General features: G+C 41.4%; 1 protein-coding gene across 6 annotated transcripts in view; it reads right to left on the bottom strand.

Annotated features, from left to right (window-relative positions):
- Positions 1-24,370, bottom strand: part of GRHL2 (grainyhead like transcription factor 2) — a 69,775-nt gene that overhangs the window by 15,321 nt on the left and 30,084 nt on the right. For 5 of the 6 annotated variants that reach the window (XM_057422147.1, XM_057422145.1, XM_057422146.1 and 2 more), the window contains 5 exons: positions 19,120-19,214; positions 9,645-9,803; positions 3,672-3,759; positions 3,445-3,584; positions 1,206-1,237 (listed from right to left, as the gene is read on the bottom strand). In XM_057422147.1, coding sequence (XP_057278130.1) covers positions 1,206-1,237; positions 3,445-3,584; positions 3,672-3,759; positions 9,645-9,803; positions 19,120-19,214 — 514 coding nt within the window. The remainder of the gene's footprint in view (positions 1-1,205; positions 1,238-3,444; positions 3,585-3,671; positions 3,760-9,644; positions 9,804-19,119; positions 19,215-24,370) is intronic. The other variant, XM_057422148.1, reaches the window with a different exon arrangement.

The raw sequence follows: 24,370 nt of genomic DNA, 5'->3' as shown, positions 1-24,370 counted from the left end.
TCAAACTGATTGGCTGGGACAGGTGACAGAGAAATACATTCCAACATTACATACTATTTTGAAAACCCCAAAGGCCCTCAACTGTTTAAATATTGAGGGAAGGGGGCGGGGGAAAGAAACAGCTAAGGAGCTGAACCCACATTTACACATTGATTCACTTTCTCCGTGGGGTCAAGGAGACAGTCTCAGGTTACACCAGCAGTATTTCTAATATCGAAGACCATACATGCCAGCAAGTTCGAAAGCAATAACATGCTGGGCCAGATCCACCCCAAAGCTGTGAAACACTCTGCTGGGGAAGCTGAAGGCTGAAGGCACTACAGCTGCCCCCTCCCCTTGGCAGAACTCTGGCAGAACTCGTTGCCTCCTTTCAGTGTTGGAGGAGAGAACTGAACCAATGTGCTTAGTTCAAACCCTTTGTTTCCCTCATTCCACTGTGAGCCTTATGAACAACATTAGCTTCATAAAAGAAGAAAAAGGGCCTCGTGTTTTCAAGTCAATGCTAGCTTCAGGTGCCTGGCCAATCCCAGCCACAGGACACTTGGAGGCTTACGTGAGTCCAAGTTTACGTTACTCCACGCTCTCAGATTTGAGGGTGCTCACTCAGGATTCAAGCTTGCACACATTGCAGTTAACACTAGCTGAACTTTAGCCACACATGTTAAGGCCTTTATTTCATAACTATTTCAGGGACTTCATGCAATTCCTCCAGTCCCTCCAAAGCCAAATATGGATGCTTCCATTTCCAACCATCTCCCTTCCCAGGATTTCCTCTTCTGGAACACTTGGGTATTCTCTCTGCAGTTACTGTTTGTTGCATACAGACACACATGTGTACATGTGCACTGGTAAACAGCTTTCAGGAATGCTTTCAGAAATTCAGCACTTCATTTATATATGTAAGTATTTTATTATCAAATACATTGTCTTGTCCCTGTATTGAACCTTGGGGTTCTTTAAAATGTTTCACTTGGAAATGTAATAAAAAAACAGATATAAAAAGCAGCCAGCTCACCTGAAGGAAAACAAAGTTACTATAAAATAAACCTCCTTCTACCAGTTCTCCATATTATTCACCTACTGTTAGCACGTGGGGAACATAGGGGGAGAAAGGGGAGCAGCTTTATCTGATTTCATGTTTTGTGTCTGCTTTCTATGAGTTTGAACTGCTAACTGCAAAGTTTGTGAAACAACAGACGTCTTACCCTTCTCTCTCATCATCTGTATTATAGTAAACCTAGAAGGGTGGGGAAATAAAAAAACAAACAGTTACTCCCAAAACTCAGACACCTGCTTATCAGAATAACTTCAAAAGGGAGAAAAGATAACAAGTGGTTTGCAGTTTATCTGTTAAAAATACTTTTCCTTCTATAAAATACAAACATCTCTAGCTCTGATTGTGATCTGGAAAAAGTGTAGCTTAAAACCACTGCTGTTGAATATCATCTAGTGGAAAAATACTGAAGCATTTTGACAGACATTGCCCTCTCCCTGGTTTATATCATTTTCCCAGCTATTTTACGATCCTCTAAATTAGATCACAGCTCACCTGAATTACACCTAATACAATTATAGCCACAACACTCACAAGCTTTTTGTATGTATTTAACATTGTCTGAAAATCTAATTAAACTATAAAGACTAACATATAAACTACAGCCCTAATGGAAATACAATTACTAATGCAGAGCTGAACTGTAGCAGAACTGTGCTGTGGGCAGAAGCTCAAGTCCTGACCATTGTTTTCTGCAAATCAGTATAGCTCACAGTCATTGAGACCAAACTGACAACAGCAGCAAATGCAGCTAACAGCAGGGGAGGCATAAAATCACAGTCTGTTGCCAAAAGGTTTACAGAACAATCAGTCAAGTTCCTCACAACGTGCCTGCACCGAGGGTGTGCACCAACAATAGCGCCAGCATTCCAGCTGCTGAGTTACTGTGCAAGCATGGGGCAAAGCAGGGCACCGGAACCCCATGTTCTGCTGGGGCAGAGCAGGGAATCTCAGGCAGGTTCCAGCACTTGTGCTGGCAACACTCAAGAGCACACACAGCTCTTCGCTTCTGAACCTGTACAATGAAGATAGCTCAGACCCATGTGTATGCAAAGTTGAGGTCTGTAACTCATTCTGTGATCAGGACCTGAAAGTGGCTACACTTTCATAATAGAACATTCATAAATAGTAAACTGTTATCATACTACATCATTCTTATGTTAACTAATATACAATTAAATTGGCAAGCTCAGGACTGCAAGAATGCCAAAACTTCAACTTCTACAGCAGCAAAAGAGACAGGATTGAACATTGCTCAAGAGCTAGCAAACAAGGGCATCTTCCAGTTAGTTTAGAAAATTATTTACAGGATTATATATACCAAGGAATGCTTCCACCTTCCCCTGTTTTGAGACAAATCCACATTCTGGTTTGAAAGTCATGAGGACAGAAGGTACCAGCACTGATATGTATGTGAGTGGGTGTCTTTCCAAGTTTGGAGAGTCAATCAGTGACAGCTGTGACTGCAGTGTCTGCACTCCCTGTGCTTCGCTCTACCACAAATCTCACTGCTTTAAAATAAATGACAATTCTAACACTCACTATCATTTAAACTTCATTATTTTAATATTTGGCAGCAAGACGCATATAAAATTTCCTCATCTATTATTTGTCTTTATAAACACATGCATAAAGGTCTCATTCTGTTCTCCAAGTTGTCAATAAATATCAGGTTCATATTCAAAAAAATGCCAGAGTTGACCCTTCAATTCAGGTTTGCAATTTCCCAGCAAGTAATAAAGCATGTCTTAAAAAGTCAAGTCATCCAAGACTTCTTCACATTTACTGGTGATAATGACTGCCAATACTGAATATTAACATTAGCATGAGAGATTTTTACTTTGTAGAGTGAAAACATTTTCTTCCAAGAAATTCCCAGATCTCCAGGTGATGCTGACACAAAATGGGCAGTGGTATTTCGTGAGCCTCCTCTGGACCTCCTTACACATGTAAGAGCTTGGTCTTTGCGTTCCGTAGGGACAGGGAGGGTGATCACTGCTACCACAAGGTGGCACTTTATCTCATCAAGCCATATAGCACATTCACTTTCAGTCACAACCTCTTCTTTCAAAATTTCTGACTCTTTCATTCTTCCTTCTTAGCAAAAGAAGGTCAAAACCATAACAAACACAAACCAGTTGGTTTTTAATGAAGCATAAACTCCTTTTTCTCACTCAGAACTTAGAAAGGCACTTGTCTTTTGTAAGGTCTTTTTAAGTGACTCACCAGGAGCTACATTTACCAAAACAAGAGCTCAAACAAGGGGTCCCTGGGAACAGTGATTTATTTTCCTAAACCCTGCCTCAGAGCACAAGAGCCAGACAGCAAGTGGGCACTGGCTCCTCTCATTATCATTTCCTACCTGTCCAGTTCTCATTATCATTTCCTACCTGTCCAGTTCTTTGTAGGTTTCCAAAGTGAACATCCGGTATGAAGAGAACTGGCTGGGAATCCAGGTCAGCCATTGTTTTGAAGAAGGTGATATCACTCTTTTTTTGCAGAGAGAGTGCACTCAACTTCCCTTCTGCTGCTAGGAGGATCACACAGCAACATGGTTATGAGAGAAGGCATGTTAAGTGTGACTTAGTCCCAAACCAGAAAGGCACATCTTACTCACAGTTATTACACGAGGCTTGAGATGCCTGGCCTTTGCCTTTCTTCCTGTTCTGCTTCCTTTCTTCATCTCTGATTTTCCTTTCTGCTCCCTGATGCAAAAAAAACAACCCACAGATATTATCCAAAGAGGAACCACTGTGAACGTTGTACCCTGCAATGCCTGGCACTACAGCAACACACATCAGAAATGCTGAAATAGAGACTGGTCATCCCATTAGATAAATCTGTCCGGATTGTGGGGAATATACCACCTTTGGATGGATCACCAATGCCCAAAACTCAGGCTGGCACATCCAGCATCCCCCCAGGACTGGAAACAGCAAGAGGAGCATATCCACATGCTGGCTTGGATGGGATGGGATGGATGGCTCAGGCAGTGTGCAGTCTGTATGGGGCTGTTGCCACCACATCCTGTGCATAGGACATCCTGAGCCAAGCGCCCCTGCAATGGATAGAGCACTCAGACCAAATACCTTGCATATGTACTGACGTAAAACACCTGCAGGAACGCTATCATCTTGGATTATGTCTGTGCTAAGCTTTTTCCTAAACAATCCTCCACCCACCTCATCTGGGGGTGGCATATTTCCACTGTGGCCAGCTTTGTAGAGGCCTTTGAGATTTGCCAGTGCAGGAAGGCTAAACTGACAGCTTGCCAACAGTACAAAGGCTCCTACAGAAAAATATAGGAATTTCAAACTGGGAGAAGCACTCCAGAAACTGGAAAGCAATGTAGCACTGCCCTATTAGGGTCCAGGAACTCCTGGGAAGTTGCGGGCTTCTGTTATGTAAATACACTCTCAACAAGTTTAGAAAATAAAACTTGTTATTGACATAAAAAGCAGCAACACCTCCTTTGAAGTTCTCCTAATTTACTTTATAAATACAAATCATCACATTGTGAAGGGTATTAAAGATCCATATGCTCCCAGACAGTCAGCATGGAAAATTAAAGATCTTTTTCCAAATTAAAATTAGAACTTTCTTTAAAAGAAAGCAGGGAGGGAGGTAAGGAAAGCCAAAAATATCCACTCAAGATGGCAAAATTCACACATGAGCCATTGAACCAAGCTGGAAAAGAATGTAAGGAAAGGTGTACTCTTGGCTGTGATCTATCAATAGATCTATAAAGGCTGAAAAAGGTGGAGAAAGAAACGGCTCTTTAACAAACATGAAGGCGTCTAACAGACACATTGCCTCCAGACCCAGGACCCAATCCAGCTGTCATTAACCTCAGCCGTGGAACTTCAGGGATTCAGAGATCTGCCCCTACCAAAACTGATTCTAGGGCATCTCCCGTATGAAGATAGGCTGAGAAAGTTGGGGCTGTTCAGCCTGGAGAAGAGAAGGCTTCTTGGAGACCTTATAGCAACCTTCCAGTATCTGAAGGGGGCCTATAGGATGCTGGGGAGGCACTATTCATAAGGACTGTAGTGATAAGACAAGGGGTAATGGGTTAAAATTTAAACAGGGGAAGTTTAGATTGGATATAAGGAAGAAGTTCTTTACTGTGAGGGTGGTGAGGCACTGGAACGGGGCTGCCCAAGGAAGCTGTGGCTGCCCCATCCCTGGCAATGTTCAAGGCAAGGTTGGATTGGGCTTTGAGCAACCTGGTCCAGTGGAAGATGTCCCTGCCCATGGCAGGGGGTTAGAAGTAGATGATCTTAAGGTCCTTTCCAACCCAAACAGTTCTATGATTCTATTTGTGTCTTTAAAGGCCACTTGTTCTTTAGCAAAAAGGAGTAAAAGTATACCTCACAGACTCTGTCCTGCAGAAGGCACATCCTTAAGAGCCCAGTGCTGCACAGCAGCCCTGTCAGGTGGTCACAGCCCTACCTCAGTGCTGCCATGCTGCTGCTCTCAGGCAGCAGGATGAAGTGTGAAAGTTATTTTGTGCATGGCAGCAAGCGCAAGTTTCCTCTCAGGAAAGCAGAAACTGAGGAGGACTCAGCCTTTTTATATACAATAGAGTATATGTTTTACTGGGGTTTTTTATACACACTGTAGCTATGACCTTGGTAAAGCTTCACACCTTTGTCTTCACTCATCCAAGGCAAGACACCCCCAATTCCCCTGGGGGGCAGGCAGTCTCCAAGCAGGGCAGCCATTCCCACCTGCCAGTGCTCATTTGTGCCACAGTCACTTTACAAATACAGCAACTCCATACCCACAAAACTACCTACCAGCCCTTCTGAGCTAGGAGCATTCCACATAGCACAGTGCAGGGGCCAGCCAAGTCTACACAACGTACATTATTGCTGTAGGGGCTGAGACAATAGACCACAATCAGGTTTTTGCATACAGGAGCATTTCTGCTGGAGAGTTTTCACAGCTGAGCTATCTGACACATATCTAGTAAATCAGAATGTGCATATCTTCAGGACAAAAGAAATAACCCAGTCATAGGGAACTATAAATTAGACTCCAACCAGTCAAACTGAATGAATTTTTGATTTTTTTTCATTGATGCATGGACCTAGTATAAACACAAGTGTTTCTGCTACAAGCCATCAGAAAAACACAGCCTATGAATATCAGCTGATTCTAAATACCTTTTTTCCAAGTCCCTTAAGCTTTAGACTCACTTAAGCTTACGTTTTGCATCGTAGCTCCAGCCTACCAAAGCCTTTATCATCATAAGTACCACTCCCTCGACCATTATGAAGCTCATGTGTACACCTGTTCCTAGTTCAAGGCCACAGCACTCCACATCTGGTAGGAAAGGCACATAGACTTCAGCCTTCTCTCTAAAGCTTAATAGGCAATTAGACTTGCTCAATATGCTACGATAATCCATTTTCTCTGTGACAATCCACACTGAAGACAAGATGGCAGGAACTGTATAAAGAAAAGAGGATTCATTTATTTGATTTTGGAACGTTGTATTTGCCAAGCCAAATGCTTCTGGTTCTTTTCAGCAAAGTTAATCACATATAGAAAAATCAAAATATCTCTGAATCCCTAGTTCCTTCTCACACAGTGGCTAAAGCATCTTGCAATATATAAATATAAATAAGCCTGGTAGCAAGTTTCCCTGACAACCTACTTAAGGAATAAAAACTGTATTTTCTTATCATATGCAGCATCAGTGATCTGCACATGATAAAAAGACTGCAAGGGCAGAGAGAATTAGCACTGACAAATAAGATGTGCACTGTACCAGTTGCTTTGAAGATAATCTACTGGAAAATAACACAGACAAAAGACTGGAGAATAAATAGCAAGCAAGCACACAATTACAACCTTTGAAGTCTTTATCTCATACATTTATGTCACAAAGCACACACAAGGTCTGAGGCGGCGCTACTCTCTAGTTTACATGTAAATGAATACTAAATTTAAGCAACTGCTTGAGTAAATACTAATACTACATATATATATATATATGTACCACTCAGCTAAATCCAGGTTTATTTCTTCAGGGGTACTCTTTCCACAACAGCTACACTGCATTTCAGCTAGAAGACATTGATTTATCAGCAACTGTTTCTTGAAAACTGGACACCTCTGCCTGTGATTTATTCAAGTTAACATACAAATGTGCCTGGTGCTCCTAAAGAGGCACCATCGCTGCAGAAACACCATTTGCAAGAACACTGTCAGGCACAGAAACATTTTTTTTCTTCCACATTTAAAACTAAGATACATTTCAGTACTTAGGTGGGAGGAATTTACTGCACACTTCCTCTGATCCAGATGATTGTAATAAATCAGGCACTTTTCTCACCACCTTCTCTTCAGGGTTGTCAGACTGGGTTATAACGGTGGAATTCACACTCTCAAAATGTATAAAAAATATTGTATGTTTGCTGGTGGATTTTGGGGTGGTTTTTTTTTTGTTTATTTGGGGGGGTGTTTATGGTTGGTTGGTTGTTTTTTTTTTTAGTGGCCCCAAAATATTTCTTTATTTGATCATGAGAAAGAGCCGGGCAATAATTGCCTCAGCTTCACGGCCTTTCTCAAACAAACAGCACACCCTGTCCTGTCACTAGAGGGCGAGTTTAGCAGCGCTTTCACCAGTGCCAGGGTTTTATTTTGGCACCTTGGGAAGATGAGGGCACCCACTCCATGAGCTACCTTCCTCTGAGCTCGATCACGTCTCCCAGTGCCACCAGCAAGTGAATTCTCCAACCATTTATTTACTTACAAAAGCACAGAGACAAACAGTGTCGGTAAAGATACAGCAGCATGAGAGGGGAGAAGAACGCCTCCGTCTCCTTCCCAGTGCCAATTAGCACTAACTGTTATGTGAATTGACCTTGATAATTTCCATTCATTCAACTCATTTTCAGCCGCGCATTAAGTTAAAAAGCTCTGTGTGCATGTATACATTTATATTAGACAGATACATATCCCATTATCAACACCCTTGAGTCCTCTAGTTCCCATTCTCAATAGTTTAGATGTGGATAATGTTTTAACTACCCCTGTGATCTTTTTCTTCTACTTTGAATCAGTGTTGATTAAAAGACTCAACATTCATTTCCTGCTGGATATCTGAAGTACCAATTAAGCAAATAGATGCAATGAACATGTATTATTGAAAATCTCCATCAGTTGTGTCTACAGGTCACCCTTGATGAGTTTGTGCTCTGAATTTCCTTCCTTTTTTAAATAATTCAGATTTTCCTAATTGCTTTTCAAAAACAGGTAGATGAAAATGACTCGTTACTTTGATATTTACTGAGCTTTTAACATCCAGCTGTAGCTTCAAATCTCTAAATATTTGACATTCAAAGTTAGAATTGAAAGCATAACATTTTGACTGCAAGAAGACCTCAGTGCATACATTTACATTCATTACTTTCAAAGTTTTTGCTCCACTAACACAACTGACTGATTAGTCCTCAAGATCCCCTTGTCAAGACAGCAACAGGGGAATGAACTCTGAAAGGGAAAGGAGCAGCAGCAGAAAGAGCTGGAACAGCTGAACTTTTACCCTTTCCATTAAAAAGTTAATGCTACGTATTGCCTGGGGCATGGCCTTTTGCCTTTCTGTTCCTGTCTGTAAGATGGCAAGACTAATTTGGATAAATTTCCAAGTCACTTAAATAGATGCAGGCTCCTGAATCCCTGAACCTTGACTAGAATCCAGGCAGCAGCTCCCCACTGAAAGACCTTTCCCAGCAGGTCTAAGGTCATCGGCTGGCAGGTGTTAAACGCAGCTGAAATGTGGCCACACTCACTTCTAAGAATCATCACTGACAGCTGACCTGACACTCCTCATTAAGTAGTCAGACTCATTAAGGCATGATCTATGTTTTGGTGCTGAAAAATCTTAAACAGAAGTAGGGAAATGTAAAGGAAGAAAATTTTGCAAGAGGGAGTGCGAAACAGAAAAAAGTTAACAATTACTGAACTACAAAATGGGAACTGCTAATATAGTTTGTAGTTTACTTTTAATAAGAAAATCCTAGCAATATAAAAGTCTCATTGAAGCTTCCAAAACAACGGCTTGTAATCAAGTGGGAAAACCCCTTCAAACAGTTGCATTAGGTAATGCATCAGTTTTCCACTGTATTATAAAAGAGAGCTTAGCAGGCCTTTACTGGAAGGTACATTTCTCTGTCAGAGACCTCTCCACCACATTTACTTATTCTGGCTATTGGAGCCAGAAGGGGTAACATCAGATTGACACTTGTGCAAGTATATGATCAGCACTGACCTACCAAGTAGGGATCTTTACATTTGTACATTCTCACTTTTCTGATATTCTTATATCATGACCTGCAGCATCCTGTCCTTAAGCAGTCCAACTGTCCTTACAAGGTGAGGAATCAGAGCCAAAAAAATAAAATCAAAAAAAGCAGTAAAATAATTACATGATGATCTGTTAGATTTATGGTCCAAATTCTACCATGAAACATAATTCTTTAGGGAAAGAAAGACCATTTAATTAGGTCTAAAATATAGCAATAACAAACTGTGTAACAAGGTTCTTCCTCTATCTGTGGCAACTGTGCTTTCCACTTACCTTGTCACAAAAAACCTTGATCTGGCAGTAGGCTCTGTGGATGGGTTTATTGCTGCGGTTGTTGTAGCTGTATGTATCAATCTGAATCATCAAAGGAAGTCCCTTTACTCCTTTTTGAGAGGAGAAGTCTGTGCTCAAGCAATTCACTGTGATGAAAATCTGTGTGCCAGAGAGATTATTTTTAAGATGTGATGCAAACAACCATTAAACTTAGGAAACACATGACAACAAATAAGAAAATAAAAGCATATACCCCCATCTATGACCCACACTGGCAATCCACACATTTATTCTCTGCTTCTGTCCCAAGTCCAGCAAAGATGCTACCACAATAGGAAGAAGGAGAAACTTTGGAGGCATGTGTCAGTGCTTCCATTTGGATCAGAAGCTCATATTTGAGGTGAATCATTTGATTGTCCCGACTTACCATGCTTTGGTTCACACCTGGGAGCTCAGAGTGCATGATCTGGATTCTTTGTGGAAGAGTCAGACCAGAAGATGTGTCCTAGGAGTACACCTTACATGCGCCAGGTGCTAGTGGTTGCTCAGTCTTTGGGAACTGACTAAAGAAAATCTGAAATAAAACCTCCTAAAATGCACCTCATGTGAATGTCAGGTCTTTAGCCCTGACTTGTTTCACTCTACAGGCGCGTTCTGTATGTTTGTACTATTTGCTAATATAGAAATAGCAAGATCATTTGTGTCATCCTTTCCACTTGTCCTTTGGTCTGGTTTGCTCTTCTGACAGCTCACAATTCAAATTCAGTGTGGCAAAAACAAGTCCTAACCTTTTTTTTTTTTATTATTTTACAAACTGTTTTCACCCTCTCATCAGCCACTTCCTTCAGCTCATCAAGACACTCCTGATCTTTACTTTGTGTCCTTCACTGTCAGTCTTCAATTTCAAAACTGCATTTCACCCTGTCTTTCAAACTGGGGAGGAACTTCTCAAGCATTCATAAAACTACTTCCTACCTCTTCTCAAAAGTCTTTTTACCCTGTAGCAGCAACACAGCTTGACACTGCCCTCCATTCCTGGCAACCGCACTGCCTGCTTTTCCTTCCAAAATCCACAGCATGCTTTTCTTCTACAACTTGTGCGCTGATATCCATTAGTCAGCTCCTCTCCTCTAATCTCCATCTTACCACGGGACAAGCTTTGTGTCATCTGCCATGTGTTAGTACAGGTCCTGGGAGAAGGGTCTCCCACCACCAAGTCTCCCAAGGACTATTCTCATGCAAAGTAAGCATTGTGAACTGAGTATCACTGGTATCTTTCAGTCAGGATAGTGTGCATGAAACTTGAGAGATGAAACTGGATTAAAAATACAGCTATTCTTCCAGTGAGGAATATACGCACTACACAGTAATTTGGGCCAATTATGTATTGACCCAACTCTACTTTTCACTTTCAATTTAAAAAAAAAAAAAAAACAAGAAAGAAAGAAACAAACAAAAAAACCCACTGAAACTGTGAACTAAGGAAAAGGACAGAGAAAACTACCACTATGTACAGCCTGAACCAGGATGATGTGAAACCTGCTCCAGCAGAATAAGTACACTCAGGAAGGGATCTCAAACAGGTCTCTCAAACAGACCTGATGCACATCTTGCTGGGCAAAGGGGAATCCAACAGGTGCCTGGGCTCTGGGAGGATTCAGGAAGGGTGAGCATGAAGGAACCTCTCCCCATTCACAAGCAGGGAAACCAAACCAAACCAACAGTTTGAGTGACCAGAATATACCAGAAAGAGAAAGACAGCTGAGAATAAAGGGCCCTGATAGGGCTGGGAGGGGCAGGGGGTTGGAATACTTTACCCTAATGGCAGAAGTTAACATTACAGTCAGGGTTTTTTTATGATGGAGCCTGAGCAGCTTGTTTGCCTGACTGAGCTAATGGCCCCTCTGCATTTCTGCTTCTGATTGTATCACAGACCTGCATTTACAAATGAAATAGTTGAACTTTAACTTCGGGGAAAGGAGGGAGGTGGGGAAGGGCCCTAGGTGAAACTCTGATTTTGAAGCTGATAGTGTTACTTCTGTTTCATATTACAACTTGGTCTCCAGCTCCAAAGGTAAGCATGGCTATGGGTGCATATACCTTTGAAATACGATGGCCTGAATTTTCATTAGCCTTCAGACTCCTTTACAGTGTCAGCAACGCTTTAAACTGTGCCTGAAGACACAGCAGTGGAATGAGGTCTGACATAAAACAGAATCTAATAAATATTTTAGCCCATACTTTAGCAAAAGTATCTCAGTGAATACTTTAGCCCATACTTGTGCACAAGGGAGTTTCAAACTGTACGTTAAAATGTGAGAGGGGATGTGCAGGCTTTGCACCTAACCAGCAGTTTGTGCATCAACTACCTTTGCTGCACGCTCAGCAGAGAAGTAAAAGAAAGATCTTGTCCCACTGTAATCAACTACATACACGGTGTGTCATCTCTTCTGCTGCCTCCAGAAACACAGAGCAGAATAGAAGCGGCTAGGAAAGACAGACTGTCGTTTCCAGAGTCTCCATACAGCAACAACAGATTATTCAGCATGAATAATAGATTGATGCTGTAAGATTCAATATCCTTGTCCAACACTGCAATGCATCAGGACCTCCCTGAGGAGCAGTGACTTAGGTTCATGCTCATGAAGTGCACTATACTTCCTGTCGTATCATCTGCACCTCACAGATGGATTTGAATTAACACAGATCATTTATTTTGGGGAAAAATTTCTGTCTCCACACAATCTTCTGCTAGCTTTCCTGTAAAGCACAACACTGACTTTGGATTTGGAAAATGGAGGGGCTGTGCAAACGGAAGGGCAAGAGGGCCTAAGTTCTGTTATAAAGTTTATTTTAGGTTTTGTTTGGATTTGGTTTTATATTTTGAATGACTGAAGATTTGCACCGGTTTTAACACCATGGTGCAGCAGCCTCCTGTGGTGAACAGGACCTGGAGAACCATCTGGACAGTCCCCTGTTCAGACCGGAAACCTTCATCTCCCCAAAGCAGTAACCAAGACATGCCACCTGCTCTAAGCAGCAATGATTTTAACCCACCTGTCCAAGCACAGCCTGCTTTGCCCTTTACAACCCCCATCTTCCCTTCCTTTGCAGCTTCTGTCCTTAATACTCATACACTCAATGCAACAATGAGCAAAACAACCCCACTGGCAGCCACAGAAAAGATGCAGTCCTCCTCTACCTCTCCTGGAAAACATCCAGGATTAAGGTCCTCCTTGCTCTGGTCTCTTGCATAGTACAGTTAAACAGCTAGAAAACGTAGAGTTAAGTAGAAATAACTGTAGCAGGAATAGAAATCACTACTTTTTTTTCCCTAGGGCCCTGCCTACACTTGACTTAGAACTATTTTAATGGATGTGACTATAGCTGTACCTGAATTAATTTGCAAACTTTATTTTTCCTGTGCAAACTAGATTTTAGCAATGTTTTGCTATTGGGAATACATTTGGGTTGTAGTTATAGTGATGTCTCTTTTTATTTAATGTCAGCATATCTTAGATTAGAGCAATTAATGACAGAGTTCCACCCATCTAGTCTCCAGCTCAGGCATGCCATTGGCAATGAAAAAAATCATTTGGAGAAACATCTGGTGCCTGAGAAAGTTTCAAAAGTGGCCTAAGATAACGACAACTCTTCTGTTTGGTTTAGAGCCTGTCTAGAAAAAGCACTGTCTCTTTCAGGGAAGGCGTTCCTCCAAAGTGTAGCTGTTATTATGTGAATTACTGACTGTTTGTTAAATACTGCAGCATAATTAGTGATGTACAAGACACAAACACAGTAACATGTCTTAAGAGAAAGCAAGACTCAGAAATGCATTTCCCCTTTTATCATTTAATCCAGCCAACATGACTCCTGCTGTGGTCTCTGAGCTTATACACTTTAAAGGTCTATTGTTACGAAACTTCTAATATAAGCCTTTTATTACTATTTACATATTTACATTTCTGGCTCTCACTGTCTCAGGAAGAGCCAAGAGCAGAAAGGAGGGAAAAGTGTGTTACAGCACAAAACCAGAAACTTAAAACAATTTCTCCACTGACTACTGGAAATTGCATTGATTCTATGGCAATGCATTGAATCTAGGCATGGGTGATGGGTCTTTGCAAAATCCTATTTTGAAATGGTTCATCCCTTCAGACTGTAACAGCGAAGAGTTAAATGACTTGTCTCTCAAATGACTAACATCAATCCCATCATTCCCCTCATATACACAAAAAGTGTGGTTTTATAGTTTCTCCTGCCAGCCGTTACCTTATAAATCCCATACAAAGCTAAGACCTTTGTTTTATTTCAATACAAATGTCTCCAGCAAATGTTTACACTACTCTTTTGAAGCTTCCTCAACCCACACCCCACCCTGGCAACTACATAAAAATGCCATTTGCCTTGAATCTCAGATATATACTTACCAAGCCATTTGTACACACTGAAATTTCAACATTATTTGCTACCACAGGTTAACTCTTCTTTAATAGATACATTGTGTGTGTATATATATTGCCTGGCATTATATAATATATATACTTACATATATATTATATATGCACGCTTGCATACACAGACATGGTTTAATAAAGCAGCTGCAAAGTCTAATCCTACATAATTTCTAGTACTAGCTGCCCAAAATGAAGTATCTTTTCCTCCAACCTTTAAATTTTGAGTAGAGAAAACGTTAATTTCCTTCCTAATTATATGAAATTTGATGTAAGTTAAGAAGGAAATTAATTAAGAATAATTCTTATACTAGTCAAAACCTGACCTTAGCAACACTACCAACATTAAAGAAATATGAATTGCCACAATACGAATTATTGGTAGAAACTGTGCTGCTCTATAAGCTTGATTTTACCGTTGTGCCCACTGGTATCATAGCTCACTTTGGCCCACAGTATCCAAAAACCTAATCCTGAAAATAACTCAATCATTGAAAACAGCTTATTACTGTATGGGTTGTGCCAAAACTCATTAAATAACTGGAAAGGTTCCCAGAGGCTTCAGCATACTTTGGATTAAAGATCAGTTAAATATAGCAGGACAGTGATTGCATGCAAGTACACACAACAAATATGCAGCACACAACTACTGTACACACTAAAAAGCATGTGACAGCATCTGCCTGAATAACATATCCACCAATGTCTGTTCTGTGCATGTCTAAATTGTAGTGCTTAGCAGATACCAGTAATTTCTTGGTATCACTGAAAAGTAATTTTGTCTACTTTAAGATGACTTTGAATTTAAGGTTAAAAAGTGCTTTCCATAAAAATATACAATTAATATATTGTTTCAGAAGTAATATCATCCTAATCATTTTAAATTATTGAAGTGTTAATCAGAGAGAAGATGCATCTCAAACGGCTGGCATGATTTATGACAAAGATAGTCACCTTTGACCAGGAGGTTTCTGGTTCTTAATTATCTTTCTTGCAAACTAATTTCTGTCAGCAGTAAGAATGCAAGGAGGCAGATATAGGTCTATCAAAAACAAAACTAATCTCTCTGTTCAAAAGCCTCCACTAGAACTTTGTCAACCAGCCAGATGCTGTAGCAAATCTTCTGTAGGGCATCAGCAAGGCAACTAACTACCTTCTAGCATATCATGAAAAGACTTTTAAAAGGTGGTTAAAAAGTTAGCCGTCCTGGTAAACTGCTGTTTGTTTCCTCATCATGTTTAAAGAACCCTTTTAAAAATACCAGACATAGCATTCAGGTTAAACCAAAGGCAGCCAACAAATCACCTTGCCCATAAATGTTGCATATTTATACATAAAGTAAATAATGGGAGCAAAAACAAAGATGGACTGTACATAAAATGTTCTTCATTGAATCATAGAATTATAGAATCGTTAGGGTTGGAAAGGACCTTAAGATCATCTAGTTCCAACCCCCCTGCCATGGGCAGGGACACCTCACACTAAACCATGTCACCCAAGGCTCTCTCCAACCTGGCCTTGAACACCACCAGGGATGGAGCATTCACAGCTTCCTTGAGCAACCCATTCCAGTGCCTCACCACCCTCACAGTAAAGAACTTCCTCCTTATATCCAGTCTAAACTTCCCCTGTTGAAGTTTAAACCCGTTACCCCTTGTCCTATCACTACAGTCCCTAATGAAGTGTCCTTCCCCAGCATCATTATAGGCCCTCTTCAGATAGTGGAAGGCTGCTACGAGGTCTCCAGACAGCCTTCTCTACCTCACTTCCTAGCCACACAGTATGTTTGTGCATAAGAAGCATAAGGAAGAGTTGAACATGGCTGTGGACCTTTCCCCTCATTTCCCTGTGTCCTGCTCTGAACCACAAGCCTCAGAGTGACCTCTAAACAACGGCCCCAGCACAAAAGGATGTTGCTCTAGAAAAAGATAAGGATGTGCAAGGCCCAACTCTGCTCTGCCAGAAGGCCAGGGACTGCTTGTCGCCTTGTATCTGTTGTTGACCAGATACAGCTGAGGAAATTAGTGTACTGGTGTTTCTGCCTTTGGTGCAGCTCCCTTAGTCCACAGAAAGCAACAGTGAGATTATTCCATAGCTCAACAGTGCTGTACAAGATTCCCTCTTCCAGTGAATTGTTCTGCCAGGCAACAGTCAGAACACAAGGGACAAAGCACAGAGAGCTGGAGCCAACACCCCAGTTCCCTTAATGGTACTGAGAGAGGCTTCTGCTTGTACACTCTGAATGTCTGTTGCTTCCACATAAGATCCAGGTGCAGTGCTGCCTTACAAACCCTTAGCAGGCTCACTGTTAGCAGGCAGATCCTGGATGTCACACCCACACTGTTATACCCTCATCCTGATGGGCTTCCAGGAGGAGGATACTGCTCTGCTTGTGTGGGGGAAGAGAAATCTGGCTTTAAATCACCTGCCCTCTAGGAGGAATAGGAAAGTGAGAAACCCAATGCTCCAGATGTCTTCCTAGATGCACAATTTAGTCTCCCAGGAGAGACAGGGATGTTTGGTTTGGTGATTTTTTGTTAGATGATTTCTGCTTCTTCTGTTTGATTTTTCAAGATCGTTCCCCTGTGCATTTCCAATGACCAGCCTGTTTTCTTTCTTTCTTCCCAGCCGCTTCATCACATCAGATCTCAGAGGCCCTGGAAAGAACTGCTCTGTGCCGCTTTTGTCTGACTCGGAAGAGAAAGGCCTTTGTGCCTGTGAGGTTAAGTTTTAATCTTGAAATTGTGGTTGAAAAGGGAAAACAACACTGAGCAGAAACAATGGAGCCAGTTAAAAGATCATCATTCCAAAAGCTTAAGAGTCTGTAATTAAGCCTTGAAATTCTTCATTTCTCTTGGATGAAGTAATTGCTGGAGAAAAAAAACAGCCTTCAGTGACGTGCCTCCGAGTCCACAGCTTTCAAACAACCGCAGGGCCATCCTATGGGAATCCCCAGACCCAGTGCAACTGGTTATTGTATTAGACTAACAGGAGCGAGCATGCGGGTACGTGTATACACGCGTGTGGGGAAGGAAACATTTTCGTGCATGGTGATAACCTTTCAGGTACAACCTGATTTATGTTTGATAGCCCAATACCAAAGCATGTTATGAATCCTCTTACTTTTATCAATACATTTGCAGTTCAAGCTCCTAAAAGTTCAAATATTCGATAACTAACCCCCAAATAAATATGCATAAGGTAATTTGCATTTTAATGACTACTTCCTGCAGAAATACATGTGGTTTTCTTAACATTTTACTCCTGGCACTTTTTTAATCCAGCAACAGTAAGAGAGCCATTATTTTAACATCTTACTCTGTTATATTTCCAGTGATCACTGCAAGACTTGTGTTCTTAATGTTCTGGCACCTAAGGCAAGAGCAACATGAATGGTGCAAGATCAGAAAAAATGGCCAAGCATAACACCTGACATTAGTGGAATTCTTGCTCCTAGATCAAAATGGTGTCTTGCTAAGTCTGGCTTGCAGCTGCAAATGTATACATGTTAAAGAACTGGCCGCACTGGCAATGGGGTTGGTGCCAGTGGGGCAAGACAGCCCTAGCCCTTGGTGTTTCTGTAAAAGTCCTTGGGAAAGTCCATTGCATTAGAGATCCCAAACCTGCATTTGCTTGCATAATGATCACATGCACACAGCAGTCATCTGTTGTGACTGCAGAGGACAACATACCACTGTATTTTGAAATGGAATCACATAATGGGGGAATATCTGCAGCAGTGAGAATGTAATCATTACATGAGTAAATACAGCACCATTAGCAACCAGGACAAGCACAACTCTGTTTACCAAGGCCAGCTTTTGAAAGAGCTAGGTGGTTTTCAGCTATTGTATTTTCTTTAGTGCTTTATTCTTTTAAAATGTGCATCAGAGATGAAAATCCCTGTTAGTACAGACCTCAGCACCTTCAGTCAACAAGTCAGGACAGTGAGTGTTAATGCTACCACTCTGTACTCAATGCAGTCTCTCACAGGATGACTTGCTTGCGCAATGCAATGCAATCTCTGTAATGCTTTGTTAGAAATGCAGTGAGGAATCATGCATGAAGATGTCTCTGTATTTGAAAAGATCCTTAGCATTACTTGAACTCTGGGCACTTTCTATTCAACATGAAAAGAGTATCAGGAGTTTGCTAAGCTCAACAATGCTTGTTGTTTATTATTTCTAAATCACCAGGAATTCTGCATTATCCCCACACATTTTACACAGCCTATTTCCAGGAGACAACTTCTTATAATTACCAGCAGCTTCTCATTTCTCCTACACTAGTCCATGCATCTGAAACACTCTGTCACCCCTTTGGATAACCTTATCTGTGAGAAACTTCCTGAAGTGCTCTCTGGTTTATAAATCCCTGGTTTATAATTCCACTGTAGCAGTCACATCCCTGAATGCAAAACCCCATGTCTGAGGGTACTCAAACACCACCAGGGACAGACAGAATGCACCAGTCCTCAAAAATATGTTCATTCCCAATTACAAGGATAGTCTGTGCAAAATAAAAAATAATGGTACCAACACAAGGGAAGGAATAGTCTAGATTACAGAATATTGATTACTGGAGAGGCTAATAGTACAGAAAGGAAAGAGAAAGAAAACGTTCACCTTTTCTTCTAAACTGACTTTGCAAAAAGGAAAAAAAAAAAACCTTTACTCTTTCTCAGGCAGGGCATATTTTAAATGGAAAAAAATCACTGAGAGGTCACAAGTAAGAAACTGCATTGCAAGAGCCCTGCAGGCTTTCTTCAGAAGTCTCTTTGTCAGTGACACAGGTGTGAACACAACATCATCCCACCAACCATTACACACCCTCTTGCCTTTTACAGATGGCCAGAATCCCTGGGGCCAGTGGAAGACCACAATTTGCCTAGCTTTGCAGAGGCTGAGCCCCGCTCACCTCCACCCACCCTTCTTCTTATTTGTTAAAAGGAGAAAAGTGGAACAGTGACTAAGGATGGATGGTACTTATATAAGGATGCCATTCTCATGGCTTTTCCTCACCTTTGCTTCCTCATTGACATCCCAGGTAAAGGACACAGCATTGAATGCGATTTCTTCAATATTCCCAATGGTATTAAAACTCTCCTTGTAATCAGCTGTAAGAAACAACAAACAAACAAAAGACTCACAAAAAATATTTGGCCTTTCTCTTTTACAACGTATAGTAGATCTTTGCTTTTTCAGCTGGGCTGTCTAATGCATCAAAACTACCACTTGTATTGTTTGTGTTGAATTATTAATAAGCTTAATTGCAAAGAAGTAATATACTGCAGCTTTAGTCTTATACATACACATCACCAGCTAATGTTCTTGCAAAATACTGCTTGCCCTTAAAAAGGAATCCGTGACTGTAGTGGGAATGAGTGGGCACATTCATTAGCTTGGCTAAGGAATAGCCAAATCTGGAAAATTATCTAGGAGCTACTGAAACACTTAAATCTTTAGGTAAATAAACAAGCTAAAGAAGCTTTCTAAAAGGCTAAGAGCTATCACTGGAGGAAATTATCAGTAGCGCACATTTCTTGTCGAGCCATTTGAAGTTTCCCAGGAATTACTGCCGTGAATGCTGGATTTCTATTTTTTAAAAATAAAACAAAACAGACAAAAAAAAAGTAAAAAAAAATCCTTTCCCTAACGTGTGCATGATACTAAAATAGCAAACAAAGTATTTTTAAATTGTCTGACTACAAATTCTGCAGCCTCTTCACACTTCTTTCCCATGGGCTGTTAATACTACCAATGAGCTAACATTTCAGAAGGAATGCGAAGCAAGAGGGAGGAAGCCCAAATTTCAAAGATGACCCAACCCTTCCCCCAGAACAGTAAGGGTGGAACACCACATAAAATAGACAATTTCCAGGTCTTCTTTATAATGAGAAAAAACAAGCCCACTTTTTCTCTCCCTTTGCCAACCAAACACACCTTTTTCTTTTTGATGACAGATTAAGAGAAAGACCCAGTTTGCAAGTAAGTAATATCTGCTTGATTAAAGGAACTTCCAGATTGTTCACGCGAATGCATCAACTCTCTCTGGGACATATACATTTCCTGAGAATCCCTGAGGGCTGTAATTGGACTCAATGCCAGAGGGCTGAGCTTATATCATGCAGCAATCTTGATCTAATATTGCCTAAATCTGTGCTTCAGAAGCACGCTGGTTCTTAGCTTTGTAATCAGTTAAAGAAAGAGGATGGTTTTGTATTCTATAAATATAGAAATTCTATAACTCAAATGGTTTCAGTATTCATTTCCTTTGCCCTTCTAAAAATACACTGTTGCTCTCTAAAAAAAATAAATTTCTAAGTAATAACAATTTTAAATTAATTTATAACAAAACCATGGCTGCAATAAGAATTTTTTTAACATTTGAGAGGTGCAATCAGTATGCTTGTCTCTCACCACGAAACACAGGCATGCTGGCATGGTTTTGGATCCAGTAAAAATTCACTGCTCTGACCATAAGAACAACACATATTTGGTGATGCAGCACGTGAATACAGTTTGAGAGGGCAGTAGGCTTTTCATTCCCATCATGAACTCAGATCTCCTTTCTAACTGAAGTAATTGGCTTCACTATCTTAATTCAGTACGGGAATGCAAATAAGATTTAGAAGACACATAAGTAGTTTGATATGCATGTGCACACATCCACCCACGCCTTAAATTTATGATTCACCAGAGAGTGCCTTGTGCAACTGACTGCTGCATATGGGCGTGCTGTGTAGGTGCACTTTGGAAAGACACGAACAACATGTCTTGTAAAGACACATGTTTTCTTCTCTTAAAAGGCTGTCAAGAACCTCACATCCCACCAGCCCTTCCCTTCCCCCAACACATGCCTCCACTTCATTAATTGCCATACACAAATCTCATGGAGCATCTATGGACATGCTGTTTAAAAGCAGAACTGCATCCTATTCCCCTCAATTTATAGTTATTTAAAGAAGGATTCTCAGTTGATTAAGACAGCATTTATACCCAAGGATATCTGAAAGTTGCCAGTGTGACTACATTTTTTCCTCTTCTGCTGTTGTGACTTACCAGAAAACTGGGGTTCTTCCACATGCAAGAAAATGGCTCTACAGGAATTCTTTCCTTTTTGTTGGGTAAACTGCATATTAAACTATGGCAAATTACAACATTAAACACTAATAATTCACATGCACTACATACCATTGTAGTAGGTTTTGTATTGTGCACATAATTAATACAAACTGTCCTGCAAAACAAATATGGACAAGACTCTAGAGCACAAATAACCCCAGTCCAAAACTTCCACACCCATTCTTTTGTCCATGTTTGAACCCACTCCAGTATTTGTCAGATTATGTTACTGATTCTAAATAATTAGTATTTGCTGCAATCCAATATTATATTCTATATAGAATCATAAAATAGGGTTGGAAAGGACCTAAAGATCATCTAGTTCCAGCCCTCCTGCCGTGGGCAGGGACATCTCACACTAAACCATGTCACCCAAGGTTCTGTCCAACCTAGCCTTGAACACCGCCAGGGATGCAGCATTCACAGCTTCTCTGGGCAACCCATTCCAGTGCCTCACCACCCTCACAATAAAGAACTTCCTCCTTATATCCAATCTAAACTTCCCCTGTTTAAGTTTTAACCTGTTACCCCTTATCCTGTCACTACAGTCCCTAATGAAAAGTCCCTCCCCAGCATCCCTATAGCCCCCATTCAGATGCTGGAAGGCTGCTATGAGGTCTCCAAGCAGCCTTCTCTTCTCCAGGCTGAACAGCCCCAACTTTCTCAGCCTGTCTTCATACAGAAGGTGCTCCAGTCCCCCGATCATCCTCGTGGCCCTCCTCTGGACTTGTTTCAACAGTTCCATGTCCTTTTTATGTTGAGGACACCAGAACTGTGCACAATACTCCAAGTGAGGTCTCACAAGAGCAGAGTAGATTTTAAAAGAAAAAAAAAATAAAAGTAGTAATTCAATGTCACAGCATGACACTGGAAAAATCAGGGTTTTGTAGTGGGAGGGATTTTTTTTAAGCTAAAAACAGTGAAAGTGCCGCCTCCTTCAGAAAAATCCACAGCAGCACTTAAGCTAAATTATGGAAAACACCTTTCCTTCCTGCTTATTAAGTGTCAAGTCCTCAGGTTTCTTCCTCAAGTAGCAAGGACTTCCTTACATGTAAGTACATGCTTATCCTATTAAAGTCAATGCATCTTCAGACCCAGTACTGCATATATCTGTTCAACTATCCTTCCTCCCAGGAGGCACACTAGCAGCCAGGACACAAAACAAATGAAAGCAGTGACCCCTGCACGTCTGGAGTGAGGGAACAAGTCACTCTCTTTCCTCAGATCTCCAGAATATAACTGCAAGGCAAAAGGCAGGCAGACAGACCTGTACCACCAGGGAAAGCAGCACAAGCAGAGTCATCATCCCAATCAGAAGACAGAATAGCAGGATCCCAGAACTAGAACATCACAAGTTCAGCTGGTTCTCTGCCTGCTAAGGACCAAGTCATGCTCTAGACAAAAGGTGTGTTCATAAACAATTAAAAAGGATTCACAGATGTTAAACATATGCTACAAACATTAAGTTAAACTAATACTAATGATTATAAACATGTATGGAACTGATTTATGGCTATTCAGACAGTTCTGAAGACCCCAATACATGATTAACCCTTCATATTTTCCTGCTCGACATCCTTGTCCCTAAATTGGAGGGACATCAATTTGATGGATGGACCACTTGGGGGATAAAGAAGTGGCTGGATGGCCACACGCAAAGAGTTGTGGTCAATGGCTCAATGTCCGGCTGGAGACCAGCAACGAGTGGTGTCCCTCAGGGATCGGTGTTGGGACCGGTCTTGTTCAACAACTTTGTTGGTGACAGGGACAGTGGGATTGAGTGCGCCCTCAGTAAATTTGCCGATGACACCAAGCTGTGTGGTTCGGTTGATACGCTGGAGGGAAGGAATGCCATCCAGAGAGACCTCAACACGCTTGTGAGGTGGGCTGGTGCCAACCTTATGAAGTTTAACCATGCCAAGTGCAAGGTTCTACACCAGGGTTGGAGCAATCCCAGGCACAGCTACAGGTTGGGCAGAGAAGAGATTCAGAGCAGCCCTGTGGAGAAGGACTTAGGGGTGCTGGTCAACGAGAAACTGAACATGAACTGGCTTCAGTGTGCGCTTGCAGCCCAGAAAGCCAACCGTACCCTGGGCTGCATCAAAAGGAGTGTGACCAGCAGGTCGAAGGAGGTGATCCTGCCCCTCTACTCTGCTCTTGTGAGACCTCACCTGGAGTATTGTGTGCAGTTCTGGTGTCCTCAACATAAAAAGGACATGGAACTGTTGAAACAAGTCCAGAGGAGGGCCACGAGGATGATCGGGGGACTGGAGCATCTCCTGTATGAAGATAGGCTGAGAAAGTTGGTGCTGTTCAGCCTGGAGAAGAGAAGGCTGTGTGGAGACCTCATAGCAGCCTACCAGTATCTGAACGGGGCCTACAAGGATGCTGCAGAGGGACTCTTCATTAGGTACTCTAATGATAGGACAAGGGTCAATGGGTTAAAACTTAAAATAGGGGAAGTTTAGATTGGATATAAGGAGGAAGTTCTTTATTGTGAGGGTGGTGAGGCACTGGAATGGGTTGCCCAGAGAAGCTGTGAATGCTCCATCCCTGGTGGTGTTCAAGACCAGGTTGGACAGAGCCTTGGGTGACGTGGTTTAGTGTGAGATGTCCCTGCCCATGGCAGGAGGGCTGGAACTAGATGATCTTTAGGTCCTTTCCAACCCTAACTATTCTATGACACTTGATAATCAGAGCTAAATCCAAAATAAGAGAGAAGTGGGGCTACCAGCAGATTGCCAGACCATCTCCTGAAGATGGAACAAATCTAATACATACTCCTGTCCTTAGCAAGCTTCTCTTACTGCCTGATTAAATAGTACTCCATGGCATATCCTGGCATTTGCTGATCTCCCTCATAGACTTGTAATTCCCTCTGTTAAACTACACAGGGCTTGGACATTAATTCAGTATTCCTTTAAAGGAGCTCTTTAGGGATCTGAATTTTTAATGTAAAGGGAAATCTCCATAAAGCCACACAATAATTTAGTTTTGAAGGGACCCCTGGAGGTTATCTGGTTCAACTTCTACCCTATTTCCACTCAAAGTGGAACTCCAAATTTGGATAAAGTTGCTCAGATTATCTGATGATAAAACAAGAGGAGTTTGCTAAATGCAGCTTGAGACTTGTAAGAGAAATGCAGTT

This window comes from Pezoporus wallicus, unplaced genomic scaffold (assembly GCF_028554395.1).
Source record: "Pezoporus wallicus isolate ANWC-B61680 ecotype Strahan unplaced genomic scaffold, APGP_CSIRO_Pwel_v1 contig_13368, whole genome shotgun sequence".
Classification (NCBI taxonomy): domain Eukaryota; kingdom Metazoa; phylum Chordata; class Aves; order Psittaciformes; family Psittacidae; genus Pezoporus; species Pezoporus wallicus.
This window is presented reverse-complemented; position numbering and strand designations above follow the sequence as displayed.